The 14,727-nt window shown below is 47.6% G+C and overlaps 1 protein-coding gene across 1 annotated transcript in view; it reads right to left on the reverse strand.

Moving 5' to 3' along the window:
- Nucleotides 1–238: 238 nt before the first annotated feature.
- Nucleotides 239–14,727, reverse strand: part of PPP2R5D (protein phosphatase 2, regulatory subunit B', delta) — a 27,069-nt gene continuing 12,580 nt past the window's right edge. Inside the window, exons 9-15 of the mRNA XM_009706959.1 lie at nucleotides 14,039–14,092; nucleotides 11,090–11,260; nucleotides 8,890–9,017; nucleotides 6,737–6,838; nucleotides 1,626–1,698; nucleotides 1,058–1,174; nucleotides 239–705 (exon numbers count right to left, since the gene is read on the reverse strand). Coding sequence (XP_009705261.1) covers nucleotides 568–705; nucleotides 1,058–1,174; nucleotides 1,626–1,698; nucleotides 6,737–6,838; nucleotides 8,890–9,017; nucleotides 11,090–11,260; nucleotides 14,039–14,092 — 783 coding nt within the window. The 3' untranslated portion in view covers nucleotides 239–567. The remainder of the gene's footprint in view (nucleotides 706–1,057; nucleotides 1,175–1,625; nucleotides 1,699–6,736; nucleotides 6,839–8,889; nucleotides 9,018–11,089; nucleotides 11,261–14,038; nucleotides 14,093–14,727) is intronic.

Genomic DNA, 14,727 nt, shown 5'->3' on the forward strand with positions numbered 1-14,727 from the left:
CTGCAGAGCCGTACCCCAAGGCAGGGAAGAGAGGCAGCAGAGCCCCCCGAAAAATCTGCCACACGCTCCTGCCCTGAGCTCAGCCTAACCTCCGACCGCCGCAGGGCTTGGCTGCACAGGCAGCACGGGGGCAGGCAAGGCGGAGATGGGCACTTGGGGCTTGTAGCAGCATGCTGAGCCGCACACGGTAGTCTCTGGCCAACATCGAGCCTTTGTTGCAGGGCAGCAAGGCTCTGGCTCCCAGGCAGAGTTAAGAAACAGACGGCAGCTGGAAATGAAGCGACTCCTGCCTGGGCTGATACAATCGCAGGTCAGGCAGGCTCCCTTCACGCACGCACACCCAAGGTGGAAAAGCAAGAGGAAGGAGAAACAGCAGGAGGACGTGACAATGGTGAGATACAAGTTATAACGTAAAACCAGATCTACTCTGGAGGGATGCGGATTGAGTGGAGGACCTGCACAGCTCACCATGTTCATTCCTTATTTATACATGAGAACTGAGTGCATTTCTGTGACCCCTGGGGGAAAGGGATGGGGCAGAGCTTCCCGGGCCAGCTCCTGAGCCCGTCAGAGAGCCTCCTGGCTTGAGGTGAGAAACTCTTCTGCTCTCTTGTGGGCCTCCAGGGCTTTTATAGTGTAGACATCCTGAGGAAGCTCAGATTTCCGGCGCAGCAGAACTTTCTCCTTCTTAATGTCTTTCAGCATCTACAGACAAATCAAAGGAGTCAGGGATCAGTAGCGAACCCCTCACCCCTCCGGCCTCCCCATTCTCCGACTCCAACTGCTCTAGGATACGCTTGGTGACACCGCAGAATTCTGCAGAACAGGCTCAGGGCCAAACGCAGACCAAAAGGGCACAGAAAAATCCCTCTTGCACTTTTTTCCAGAATGGGAAGGTTAGATAAACTCCACTCTTCAGACTACAGGGTGATCTCTAACAATCAGGGATGAGAACACTCGGACAGAGCCAGTTCTGGCTGCTGGACCCTGGACTGACTATGCTGATGTCCTGGCTTGTCTGAGAATAGTTGTGGAAGGACCCTAGGCACCTACGCACCTGCACAGCCTCTGTCTCCACCGTTTTCTTCAGTAGCTGTATATCCTCTGCAGTCGGAGTCTCTGTTTCCATACAGCAGACAGGAGGCAATGGTGGAGGTGCGTAATACATGGGGTACTGCAGACAACAGAGACAGTTGGAGAGTCAGCACGCCATCCAACACCAAGCCTTTTCCCTCAGCATCCTACCACAGCATGGCACGCTTCTTCCAGCCACCCTCTCTGGCACTCGCAAAGGTAGCAGTGGGTACACAGAGAGGAAAGGAGCATCTTCTCTGACCCATCCCTACCTGTGGCCTCTGAGCCGCAGCACATTGCATGAGGAGTCCATAAACACGGACGTGCTCTCTGTAAGGCGTTACTTAGCAGTCAGTGCTACACAGGGCCAGGCTGGTAAAACACTGCCAGCATCCTCAAAATACTGGGTTTTGGGAGGGACAGACCACGCTGTAGCTGTGCACACAGGGCTGAGATCAGGTGCTACAGCCTGCTCTCACAAGCTGAGGAAGCAGGTCAAGACTCCCAGTGCATTCTTGTCTTAATTCATCCTAGGTCCTGCTGTTACTCACCTGGGGGTTCAGCCGCGCCAGCTCCTCTATTTTCTGCCACATTTCTTCTCGTTCCTTCATCCTGAACCTTCCCCTGCAGAGAGATAAAGAGAGCACAAGTGTGAACTCTCGGGGAAAGTGCAGCTTTTGCTCGCAGGAAGACAAAAGCAAGAGAGAGCAGAAGAGTGCAGGTGAGAAGAAGAGCTGCTCTGTCCTTCAGAGCACCCAAATTCTATCTACAGGTGAGATGTGACAAGAAGACGGGACGCGCTGCAGCTAGCAGGAGGTAGGCAGGCACGCTCCTCACTCAGCTCAGAGCACAGGGTGACAGCAGTGGGCTGCACAGGTATTTTTTCCCCGGCTTTGTTCTGCAGGAGCGGACCAGAGCGACTGGTTTCTGGACTAAAGCAGTAACACCAGTTTGGATGTCAAACACACATTTTCCTGCTGCCCCATAGATGCAGAGGGACAAACTGCCATTTCCAACAGAGCTGGGGCTAAACTGTCCACAGTTCCCTCTCCCTCTGGCCATAACACACCAGACCAAAATCCCCAGGCAGAGCTCTTGAACTTGATTTTGGCACAGACCTTAAGTGACCATTCAACAGGGCCACCTGTAAATCCCAGGGCAGCAAACGTTCCCTGCAAACAGGCGAGCATCCACCGCTCCTTGTTATTCTCTTCTACGTTTTAAACATCTGCACTAAAAATCTCTGCTTTATTTCTCATTTTAACTGTCTGGCTTTCATCCCAGATACTGGTCTCTCTAGTGCCCTGCCTACCCATGCTAAGGAAGTTCTTATATTCTGTAATCACCTTGCACTCTTGAAATATATGTAAGAAAGGAGGCTAAAAATGAGAATGAAGCTGCCATTCTCTCTCTCTCCATCAGAGAACACAGTCAAAAAAACCCCAAACCATCAAACCCCAAATTAATAACCCACAAATCGTTTTCTGACAGAGCTCTGGAGATCTCTGCAGGGGACTGTGGGCATTGATCTTCCCTAGCCCTTTCCTGCCTCATCCCCAATTTCTCCAGAATCCTTTTTAATGTCTGGTAAACAGAAACATATGTATTACTCTAATCTTGCCACTGGAAATGTAGACCGATAAGTCTGTCCGCAAAGGCCCTCACATCATGAAGGCCACTGCCCCTCCAAAGCAATGCCTACTTTGCCGCTATCGTGTCTACCACCGTGCCATGTAAGGGTGTAACAAAGCTCATTTTGTCTGGTCAGACCACATCACATTACTGGTCTGGTACAGAGTGAGCCAAGGGCACTCACCCACTCCTTCAGCCCCATGTGTCTCTAACACCAGTTCTTTCCTTTCAGATCACCAAAGCAGTCCGAATAACATCTGGGAAGCCATCCGTTCCTCATCGCACTTTGAGATCCACCAGTTTACCCATCACATGCTCAGCTGATATTGCAAAAGGCCACCTTGCAAAGAGAATACCTGGTCTGACTAAGAGCAGTGCTTCTAAAAATCTGCAAGCTTTACACTTGTGATCACTCTTTTCAGCCAAACAAGTATTTCCAAAGAATGAAACAAAGTTGCATCTTTATTTTGATGCCACATTGACTTAGCTTTAGCATTACAGCTGTCCAACATCCATCTATAGGGGAAGTTTCTTCCCAATCTCATCAATCAGCCTGGCTTTACCTCCTGCACCAGGACACTTCCATGTGAAATGTCCCGAAAGGATGCTGAAATTTTCCATGCGAAATATCCTGAAACTGCTGCTCACCCATGTGAGCCTTTGGAGAATCCTACCGTTTTAAACAGCAATGTCTCACGGGACAGCCCTGAGTCCATGGGAGCAGCACCCTCAGCCCTGCTTTCAAGGCGATGGGCTCCCTTCATTCCCGACCCCATTACTAGCAGTATGGGAAAGCCACTGGCAGGACATTTGGAAAAGCAGAGCTATATTGGGAGGTATTTTTTTCCTTCCCACTGCTGTGGCCTACGTAGAAGGAGGCAAGGTAGTTCCTACCAGAGAGATGTCAGGGTGGCCCCAGGACATGCTGGCACCATGCTTCTTGAAAGGCAGCGTTCAAGGCCCTCACACTTTTACGGAAGGGAACATTCAGGACAGGACACTATCCATCTGCTCCAACGTCCCCACTGTTTTCTGAAGGGTTCTGATAATTCAAATATCTTCAAGATGTCTGAGGAGATTAGTAAGGCGCAGTCAGTCCATCTGCACTGAACAGCACAGAGCCTCCTCATGTGTCCTGGGGAGAGCCCGGCCCTCCATGACCAGCCTTGGCTACAGCTGTGACAGGCTTGAGCTGGTACGTCACTTGTAGGCATGGTAAGGAATTAAAAACATGGCTAAGCCTCTTCTAAAAAGGCCTCTCAACATCTGGTTGCAGCCTAATTATGTACCTACAAACTCTCTCCTTTCCACTGTTTCACATTTACTGGATTTGTTCGCATGTCCAGTCCTTCCCACACATGCTATTTTTTAGTTCATAGCACAAGGTCTTTAGCTGCTCATTTGAAAAGCATAGGTCTCTCTTCCTTTTTCTGTCTACGCTAAAGAAGCCTCAGCATTTAAAACCTGTCAGTCTCACTGAATAAGCTGAGGTCCTGTGGAAAAAGCAAGGCATCGCACAGCTAAAGGTCAATCCCGCATTACAGTGATCCAGCCAGCATTCCCACAGGCAGCCTTCGGTACGCTGCTTTACTCCACTGGCAGTCGACATCACAGCCTCACAGGTTTTTCTTACAAAAAAAAAAAAGTACTATTTCTACTTGGTTTAAGTCTCCGTGTTTGAAAAGAAAATGGCAGTTGACTGCAATGGCACATTATTGCTCAGTGACAGGCACGGCCTGCAGTCAGCTCTGCCAGGGAGGCAGCAGAAATGAGCTCCGGATGCAACATGTCTTCTTCACTGGAAGCGAGGCAACGGGACCTGCTGCTCATCAGAACAGGTCACAGCACTGCGGAAAGAAGAATGGGTAGGGGAAGTGCAAGAATGGCATCCCAAACTCTGAGGCAGACTCTTCAGCTACAAAACAGTCTCGTTCCACCACTAAACAACACTTTCTCCTGCCTGTGAAACATGTTTTTTCTAACCCCCTTCAGTCCAGCAATGACTTATTCTATTACACTCAAGAACATGTGGTCACATTGTTCAGTGCACATAGATGTGCTTGTATTTCTTGGATAGTTCAAAGACATAGAGGGAAAAGATGACATTTTCACAACGGACTTAAGAAAAGAACTCAGGCATACTGCTTTAGTAAACCCAGATTTCTAATTCATCTTCCCAAGCACATGCTCTTTGCCCCCACTGTTGTCCTGCCCACTCCCAAGCCCCTTACTCTACAATCCCCCATCTCCTCACTTTTCCTCCTCTAATTTTTTCCCTTTACCTATCCCATTCCTACCTGTTGACATTAAGAATAACACCACCACCACTTCCATGCCCCCTCTGCCCAAAGTCTCCACCTCCTCGCCCCAATAAGTTGCTCTTCCCTCCCAAGCCTGCTGTCCTACCCCATTCCCTTCTGCTACCCATTTCCCTTTCTAGTTGTTTCCCAGCCTGTCCCTACAGACCATTCACAACATTCTCTCCCAAGGTCTAGAATCCCTTCGGAGGGGGATCTTTTCACAATTTTCAAGGCATGAACAAGCTGATAATGCTGTGCTAGCAACAGTAGAGTTGAGCCTTCCTGCTTTTGCACAGAAAAGCCTCCCTAGCTGGGGTCCCTGTGGCTGGGAAGTCCCACTTAGCTGAGGAACTGTATCATACTCACCGTAGGTAAACTCATCTCAGAATCGGCTGCTAAAAGTAATTTTTTTACATCCCGCCCACCAAGCTGTCAATTGACATTTTACCAAATTTGGTTACCTAGGAGAGTAAAAGGTCTATCCTTGATAAAAACCCAACATAAGGTTTTCTGAAGCATAATTAGGCAGAGAGGCACTAGAGAAAAAAAAAAATCATCTTAACATGAGCAGAAAACAGCGCAGCTCTACCTATCCACTTCTTGGACAGCTCTGAGCTGCTTTGTTGGCCTTTTCCAGAACAACCCTCCATCAGCCACATACCAGTGCTGGGAACAGTCACTCTCAGCAGGTCAGCATGGGTAGAAACTAAACAGGTAGAAAAAGCTCCTGATGGAAACACTGGTAGGTCTCATAGTAAAGGTGCTGTCACTGTGACTTAAAATATATATGCAGACATTTGTGGGCTTCACAAATGTCCTAGAATGGGGAAAAAAAAAATCTTGCTTGCTCCCAATTTAGATGTTAACAAAACCTTCATTTCACCATATGCAGGTTACCCTTCCCCAAACTCCAAATCCTATTTCAACTTTTTTATTTATTACTACTTCACAAAACAACTGAATGTATCCCAGAGCTCCCCACTGCCAGCAAGGGTTAGCCCCGCTCTCCCCACTGCCACCCTTGTGCCAGCCCTGGCCCATCCAGCAGCTATTTTATGTCACTAAGTCAGCAGAAAACAGATCTAGGAAAAAAAAGGTTTCCTTCTGTCTTACTAAACTGACTCAGCTTACCCAGACAAGTCATACAAGCACCAAAACCAGCACAAGGAAGCAGAAAAAGTGGAGTCTTTCCTCTTTGCAGCATCATGGTACAGGTACTTACTGAACTTAGATTTTATTCCCACCATTTCCTCTTTGAAATTCCAGGTATTATTCCATCTTAATTACTGGGAAATTGAAAGTGTCCTGTGGCATGAAAGACGCATTATGCCCACTGCAGCAAAGCTCTTCAGGAAAGTCTTTCTAAAGCAGGATTCCACTGGCATCACTACGCCATATACAAACTGGTAAATATTTCCAAGGCAGAGCATAAGCATCTCTGCAAAGCTGACTCCTCTACATTGCAATTTATCTCCTCATGACCCAGCAAACTCTGTCACTCTTCTCCAAGCTACCTGCTTCAGCAGAACTGAGAAGATTTTTATGAGGGCATGCATTTTATCTCTTCTCATCCCTACATATAGTTATTGCTGAGGAATCCTACTTTTTGACAAAATTATTTGCACCACCTTTCCATTTCCCCTCTGCCTACTGGCATCTACCATCTGTTACTGTACCCCAAGGAGACTCCAGGATGAGCTCAAGTTACTTGGCAAGAACCTCTTACTCACTTCTGCTTCTCTGCCTTGTATTGCTGCGTGCAGTCATCAAAAAGCTTTTGGTTCATCTCCATGAACAGTTTCAGTGCATTGTAGATCAGCCCATGGATTGTCCTGCAAAGAAATGAGGAAAGAAGAACAAGTCATGGTGGTATCCTCCAGGTTCTCAGCCCTGAATTAGCACCAGCAGCACAGACAAGAGCTAACAGCAGCAGGAACACATATACCACAGCAACATGACAATAGATTTTCACACAGTCCCAGCTCTTAGCATGGGAAAACCCCCTCCACAAACACAGCAGAGACTATCACACAGGGAGAAAGAGACGGAGAAGAAAGAGAAAACCACTGGGTCAGGTCTGCTCTATTGCTGTCAGACTAATGAGTGCAAAAATACGCATTCCTTCATTTATTTCTTGTAGTCAGAAACTGGAAAGGAAGGATGCTAGGGACCTGCTCAGGGCTGTTCTCAAGGTGGCTTCACCTAATCCAGCTTTAGTGCCTCCCACAGTTCACCTTGCATGTACAGAATGACTTTTTTGGGCTGCCCAATATTCAGTCGTGAGCTTTGTCACTGGGCTGCCCAAAACACAGACATTCAGCAGCCCTGTAGAGATGAGAACCAGCGCAAATAATATCACAGAAGAAAAGCTAACTTCATGTCAGCAATTTATTGATAGGTTGCACTGTGTGTGAGCTCTCTCTGGGATGAGGACTCTCCCGGGGAATAAAAACAAGTATCGAAGCTGGCTCTGAAATCCCTGACCCAGAGGCAAAAGATGACTCAGTAGATTTGAGCTCTGTGCCTTCCCAGCTCTACGGAGGGAATAAGAAAGAGCTCCAGTGTTGCTGGACTTACGCAGGTTGTCTGACAAAGTGTTGGAGCAGATGAGCTACGGGAAGGAAGAGGGGAATCTCAGGTACTCAACCTGCCCTGAGAAGATGTGGCTGAAGTGCTAAAACAAAGACAAGGAGAAATAAGAGAAAAACACCTTCAGGACTTCTTCTGCCATACCACTGGGAAGGAGACAAGAAGAAAAGACAGAAACAGCAGAATCATGAATGTTGACTGGTGCAAGATGGAAATGGAACTGGTGAAGAGTTTCAGACAAGAACGTAAAGTCCTTGTCTGAACTCTGATCAGGAAGGACAGTAACACTGAGAGTGTGCCTGCACGCACATGTGCGTATGTCCACACACATCGTACGTGTGTGTGCGTGCATGGATGTGCCCCTCTGCACATATGTGCATATCTGGGTGTTTGTGTGTGTTCATGGCTGCGTCTCTGTGTCAACCCCAGTCTTTAGAGTGCTGGTGGCTAAGTTTGTGCTTTCTGATGCAACGAAGAGAAGGAAGCAGGCAAAGAGCAGACCAGCGTGGAGCTCTCTGCAAACCAGTTCCACCTCATAAGCCTGTCTTTGCTACCACAGTATACTCCTAAGCTCTGGACTTGCCCAGCCTCCCTAGAATCAATTATTTTGCTTTTTTCCACCCTCTAGAATAGGGGAAGATGACTTTTTTTTGGTCTTCTTGTGGTTTTTGCTGGAAGATTTTAGGATCTTGGCTGTGGACTAAGTATTATTACCTAACTCATTAAAAGGAAGGGAGTTTTACAACTTGAATTAAGCAGGTAAAGGAATCAACTGAAGAAGCAGTTGGAAGAAAGGAAGTCGATGGAAGAACCATAGAACAGACTAGTAGTGAGGAATCACACATAGAAGGCACTGATTTGACACAGAACATCGCCCGATTAGTTCTGCTTTCTCCATTCTCCCTGTACTCAAGGAGTCAAGCACTGCATTAGCCAAGGTCATGGAGAACATATGGGCGACCATTAGTTAACAAGCAGCCAGAAAGTCAACTGGAAAATGTACAGCATACCTCCAAGAGACCGGCACCATTAGTGATATGTAGGTTATCAAACTCTGGGGAGACTCAATGGCCCCAAGGCAGGTCATTGCAGGTGCCTGACCCCCTGCAGAAGAGGCTACTGGGGTCTGCTGTGGCACTTTTCCGTGCTGATACTACCAACAACCCGTCTGCCTCAGCATCTGGAGTCACCGAGCGCCATGCATCATTACACTATAGCAGCATGCCCCAAAGATTGCTAGTAGGTCAAGCAATCCTGCATGCACAAGTGCCAGGGCACGTGGGGAAAGACCTACTTGTTCCAATGACTCTTGGAGTTCTTGTAGAGCGCTGGAAACATGATCGGGAGAATTTTGGCTGCGTTATCGCTGATCAGGCTCATGATATATTCGTTATTCCAATAGTACAGTGCTCGCTCTGCCACCTGCAGCGGGAGAGAAAGCCATCCTTGGAGAGTCTCCTTCCAGTAACACCTGTGGTGCACAGGGAAACTGTGCAGTGCCGAGACCAGAGCTTGCCACCACCCAGCCGAGGAGCAAATGCTTCCTCACAGCGCAGGCAGCAGGGCTGACCTTCGCCAACTTCTACAAGGTCGTTCATCTGGGCTGCCCAGCCTTCCTTCCCTTAGCCTCTGCCAGGCACTTCTCACTTTCCTGAGGAAAACCTCAAGTTCTTGACTAGGCAAGCCTACCATCAATATACTGATGACTCCAACATCCTTTACGCAACACTTGAGGACAGTAATGCCATCTGCTCCAGGTCCCAGCTCAGACTAGCTCCGAGACTCCCTCATTTCACCAGGCTGTAAAGCTCCATTCCTCCCATTCCTCCCCCATAACAGAGTCTCTCTGGGCTTTGGAGCATGCTTCAGCCACCAGGCCTACACTTGATTCCCCTCGATTTAGTAAGGGTGAAAATATGGAAAAACTTGGGGCAACCATCCTGCTTTAACAAGACAAACAAGTCTTACAAGTTTCCACATAGAGATAGATGCAACCACGATTCTTCATATTTAACCACAAATCTGGGCAATGCAGATCATCAAGCTAATTTCTGCATCTAGCGTTAGCTTGAGAATAGCTTAAAAACTTAGGAAGAGAGACATCCAGTCTCAGTTTTATATTTCAGATGATGGAGAACTCACTATATCCCCTTAACATATTGTTGCACGTGAGTAAACGAAGTGAAACTCACCTCATGTTCACTTACCTAGCTTTGGTTTCCAGCTATTAGATCTTGCTAAGCCTTTGTCTGCTAGATTAACACACAATCCACTCAGAGAAAACTCTCCCCCACCAAAGTGTTCAGACTTACCAATAAGTCAATTCCTATTTTCGCTCTCAGACAAGCTGCTGACACAGAGACTGTTCAGCCTGACTGTATGGGACAGCTTTGGGGTTAATTTTCTTAGGCTGTGAAGTGTTTGCACCTTCTCCAGGTTTTTCAGTCTTGTTTTTCAAAGTGTTGGCAGCAGATGAGGGCTGCTATCAAGTACAGGATGCCTCTCCTCCAGCCTTTACCCTACTTTATTCAAGCTCCTTAGCTCCCTATGGTAGCTCCTTCCATGCCCAAAGGTCATGTTAGTCCTTTGGTTCCCATCACCTCACCAGTAACCCACGTCCAGCTGGTTTCTGTCAGGCTCCTCCAGTCCTTTCCAGGAAACAGTGATCTTTTACATACAGATGTGACCTAGACTGACCCAATTTTCAGCTTGTAAACACGTGACTTTGTACCTCTCTGTATCAAAAGACAGACTGAAGCCAGTCTGCCTCACTGTGCAGTTACATTCGCTCTGGGAGAGGGCTATGTCACTACTTAACATCCCACGCATACCTGGATCAGCCATGTGTTTCATCAGCAAGCTATCTTCTTCCTGGACACTCTTCATGGCAACCTAAACCAGTAAACCAAGAATACCTGCTAGGAGCTACTAAGCAGGTCCTGCAACCCTGGACATTTTAAACCTCAAGATTACCAGCCACAGAGGTTGTTTTAGCCTGGTACTACAGCCAGCTTCCCTTCAGTGGGAACAAAGAAAAAGCAGACTCCAGTCTATTTTTTCAGTATACCTCCCTCTTTACCACTGACACCAGAATAATACAAAGTACCTTCTCTGCACATTGTCTCTTTGGTCAGCCTCCCTTCAACTCTGCAGCCAGCTTGGTTTTACTGCAACAGGGTGACACTGGATGGATCTCCTCTGTTTCCTAGCACCTCTGCTCCAGCTCTAGCCTGCTGCAATACACCGTGCTGAATAGCACAGTGCAGCCAGAGGGGCTCCACCAATCCACTTGGTTTTCTCTTTGGATGAGCTTGCTCTGTGGTCGTGGTGAGGATTCTGACCGCTCCCAACCACTTGTCACCCCAATACTCACCCTGGTCACACCTCCATGTGCCAATGATCCACAAAGACAAGCCCAAAAGCTCTGGTGTCACCCTTACATGCCAAGTGGGTTACAAGCCAGTGCTCCATCCCCTCCCGGAGCTGCAACCCACCTGGAAGTGTGGGCTGGAGACACACTTGGCCAACTGCCTGAACAAGGGCTCCATAACTTTCACAAACTCAGATGGCTCAATCACGTCCAGGATCTCCTCCAGCTCATTTAAAAACATCACCTCCTTGGGACTGTGAGTTTTAGGCCAGAACTTCAGCAAGCCCACAATCACCTGAGTGGGGAAGGTACAGAGACAGTGTTAGAGGCTGAAAGTTAACATCAGCTGTGAAATAAATTTTTAAGGGTCACAACAGCAGAGGGGAGGAAGTAACAGAAGAGACTTTCTCAGAAAGTCAGGATGGGTTCCTGGGGAAGAAAGAAAAAAAAGCCCAAACTCTGCCAAGTTACACACAAGACAGCTGCTATGATTCTGTACTACAAGCACAAACTTTAGAACCACTTTTTCTCCCCAGACACAGCTTAACACAGAAGGCTCAAACTAGAGTGGGCAGCAGCTGGCAGATGGTGTGGAACAACCACGGAAGATCAACTAATAAAATTGGAAATGCGATGGAGAAGGTCACTGAGGAATCATTATTCAATACACCGCAGAGCTTGAACACTGGGGAGCACCCAATAAATAATGCAACTGATAGGTTTGGGACAAGGAAAAGGACACACAAAAGTAATTGGATTATGGAGCTCATTCTTGCCGGACTTTGTGGAGACTCAAAGTCCAAACAGACCCCAGAAGGGAACAGACAAGTTTATGGAAGCTACACCTAATGGTGATAATTAAGTATGACAATGCAGACGCAACTTCTGGCTGAGTAAACTACTGCTTACAAGATACTGGAAGACCATACTAGGGGAAGGACTATATCCCACTTGATTTTATTTATTTATTTATAATATTGCTTCCTTCCCTACCCATCTGCTTCTAGACACACTTAAAGGCGGGATCCAAGATCCTGCAGATCTTCACTCTGTTGGAGCCATTGGCATGGCATTTACAGAAATGCTAACTGTGGACATGAGATTCACATACAACTGCTAGTAGGAGTTGCTCTTTTAAGCTCGGTGTACTTCAGTAACCTGATCCTAAAGCCAGTACTCAAGTGGAAGTTCACAGCAGTGGAGGGACAGTAGTGGGTAATGCAACAGCACGATTAGAAACATCTGAGCACTATGTTTCCACCAACTCAAGGCTTGAGAAGCCAACAGTTTGGTATCCTCAGTGTTTGTCATTACTCAGGTCTCCCATTCAGGCAAGAGTTAGCTTCGGTGACTCAGGCGTAATTTCTCCTACAGCTAAGGCGGTGCGAGGTGTGTCGAGTCTATCTTTGCTATTACCGAGCACATCTGAGGCTTTGCTCACCTGGCAGTCACTCAGACTGCTGTTAACGCAAGAGCTACCACGTCAGGCCTTGCTGAGCAAGCTTCTGGGAGCCGCAGTCTAAGTTGAGTGTGGATGTAATGAGTGATCTGGCCTCCTTTCAGCACCGGTGGCAACATCTCCTAGTGCATTCAGAGCCTCACTGACACACAAGCCCTGTAATTCTTCAAGATTTCAATGACCCCAGTCATCTCAGGAGTCTATTCAAAAACTTCACAAGCGGGATGCTGCAACAGGACACAATCTGTGGCACACAGCCTTCCCATGTCTGGTTGAGACCCAACGCAACACCCACTGAAGGTAATGAAATTGGGTCATCCCACTGCTTTCCACAAGCACCGAACCAGAGCTAGGGTCTCTAATCCAGAGGCCACTAATCCTTTAGGTAGGAAGCAGTGATGAGCTATGGAGCTTTACTATTTGAATAAGCTGCAAAATGAATCCTGGAAATATTGATAGATTTCCATTTCCCTCTTCTCCCTCACCCTACACTAAGTGCTTTGGCAGGAGGCTGTCAGACTGGATGTCAGCCACGGGAAGTACTCAGCATGATCAGGAAGCTACTTTACACAGTTTGTTTCAGAGCAGGCTTTTGGGAACACAGCAAATGAAGGATCCACATTTAAAGGAAAAGCTGAAGATCTGCTTCAGCACTGCTGGTGTCAGAGCCGAGGAGCCAGAAAGCTGACAACAGCTGACCAGCTTCCACTGAGCACAGTCAGGCTCACCATGAACACACACATTTCAGCCAGAGAACAGAACGACCTCAGCTAGCGTTACTCATTAAAACGCTCACACTTTCTGATGCTCCCTGCTACAGTGACACAAGTACGCGTTCTTTGGCCATCTGCTGTTTTGAGGCTGTGAAGCTCAGCTCTGTAGAAGACATTTCCTGGCCTGCAGTGGGTGGAGAAACACTTGTCTCCTGCTTGCACCCTCTGCCAAGCCAGCATATAGCCTGGTTAACACTGCAACCACTAACTGGAATATGTGAGGTCCCCATCTACACTGCTCACACATTTTAGAACCTGCTGTTTCTCAGTATTACATCCTAAAGGCAAATGTGTCTACAATGTGACTTAACACTATGGAGGTAGCAAACTGATGCTAGAGCAGAAAGCAGAATACTTTCAGCAAGGACCGGTGGCTTGCCTAAGTAGAGCTTTGCGTCCCAGGTTCCTAACCTCATCCCCACAGTTTTTCAGCCGACTCTGGCAATCTGGAGTGAACTCTTACTATTTCAGGGCCCTCATGAGCTCATGCTGGTTCCATCAGATATCAGATGGCCATATGTTTTATCTCTGCAGCATCTGTCACTAGTTGAGAGCTCTGCCCTGAAAGGACAGCTTGGTATAGCATTCCCTCTGCTACACCAAGATCCCAAGCACAAAGGAAGACTATAGCCCACCTTCCTGAAGCTTTCGGGAGAGAATGCTAAAGGCTTGCACATGAGCAGCACAGCCCCTTCTGCCCACAGGGTACCAGGCAAACCCAGTAAACAATCCAGTTGACTCCCAGCGTCTCTAGCCTTTTTTCACCCTTGCTGTACTGTAAGGAAGCTGTGAAGCTTTTTGGGACTTCACTGACACACAGAGGTTAAGCAAGGTTACTCACTGGCTCTGTCAAGCTGCTGTCTTTCTCCAAGAACTGTACAACACAGTATGCCAACTGTAGGAAAAAAAACATGGCAAGATTAGAGCTTCCTCAAGTGTACCTGTGACTAAAGTGCCACCACCACCCTAGCTGGAAGTCACATTATGCAGTCCATCGTGCGTGTGACGAGCAGACAGCTGCAGCTCCAAATGAATCCAGTTCTTCCGACAGCAAGTGAAGGCTCTAAGACCAAGCAGGCAGGGCCTGAGCTCAGGACATTCATGCAGCATAAAGGATAAAATTTGAGCCACCTAGAGCAGTTTGCAGCTAATACATTCAAATGCAAGCGCAGCTACACACATGGGAAGGAACAAACCTGACTATCACAAAAACTCCATAAAAACGTGGCTGGGAAAACAGACATCATGGCTCACTTTTTTCACTTCCTAGCCTGAGTGCTGATCTTCTCTACTCTTCTATTTTGTATTCTAAATTGCAAGAAATTAATCTCTATACCAGCCTAGCAGCCCAGCACCTTGATTTCTCCACATATCTCAGTGGTGACTAACAGCTGACACACAGGCTGATGACTGCAGCTCGGAATTTTACCTCTCTGGTTTCAGCAGGGCCCCAATATTTAACAAATTTCCAGCACAGAAACGCAAAGCAGGTCACAGCATTAAGTCACCAGGAAATGGACGGGCACGCCT

Source organism: Cariama cristata, unplaced genomic scaffold, assembly GCF_000690535.1.
Source record: "Cariama cristata isolate BGI_N322 unplaced genomic scaffold, ASM69053v1 scaffold6579, whole genome shotgun sequence".
NCBI lineage: Eukaryota > Metazoa > Chordata > Aves > Cariamiformes > Cariamidae > Cariama > Cariama cristata.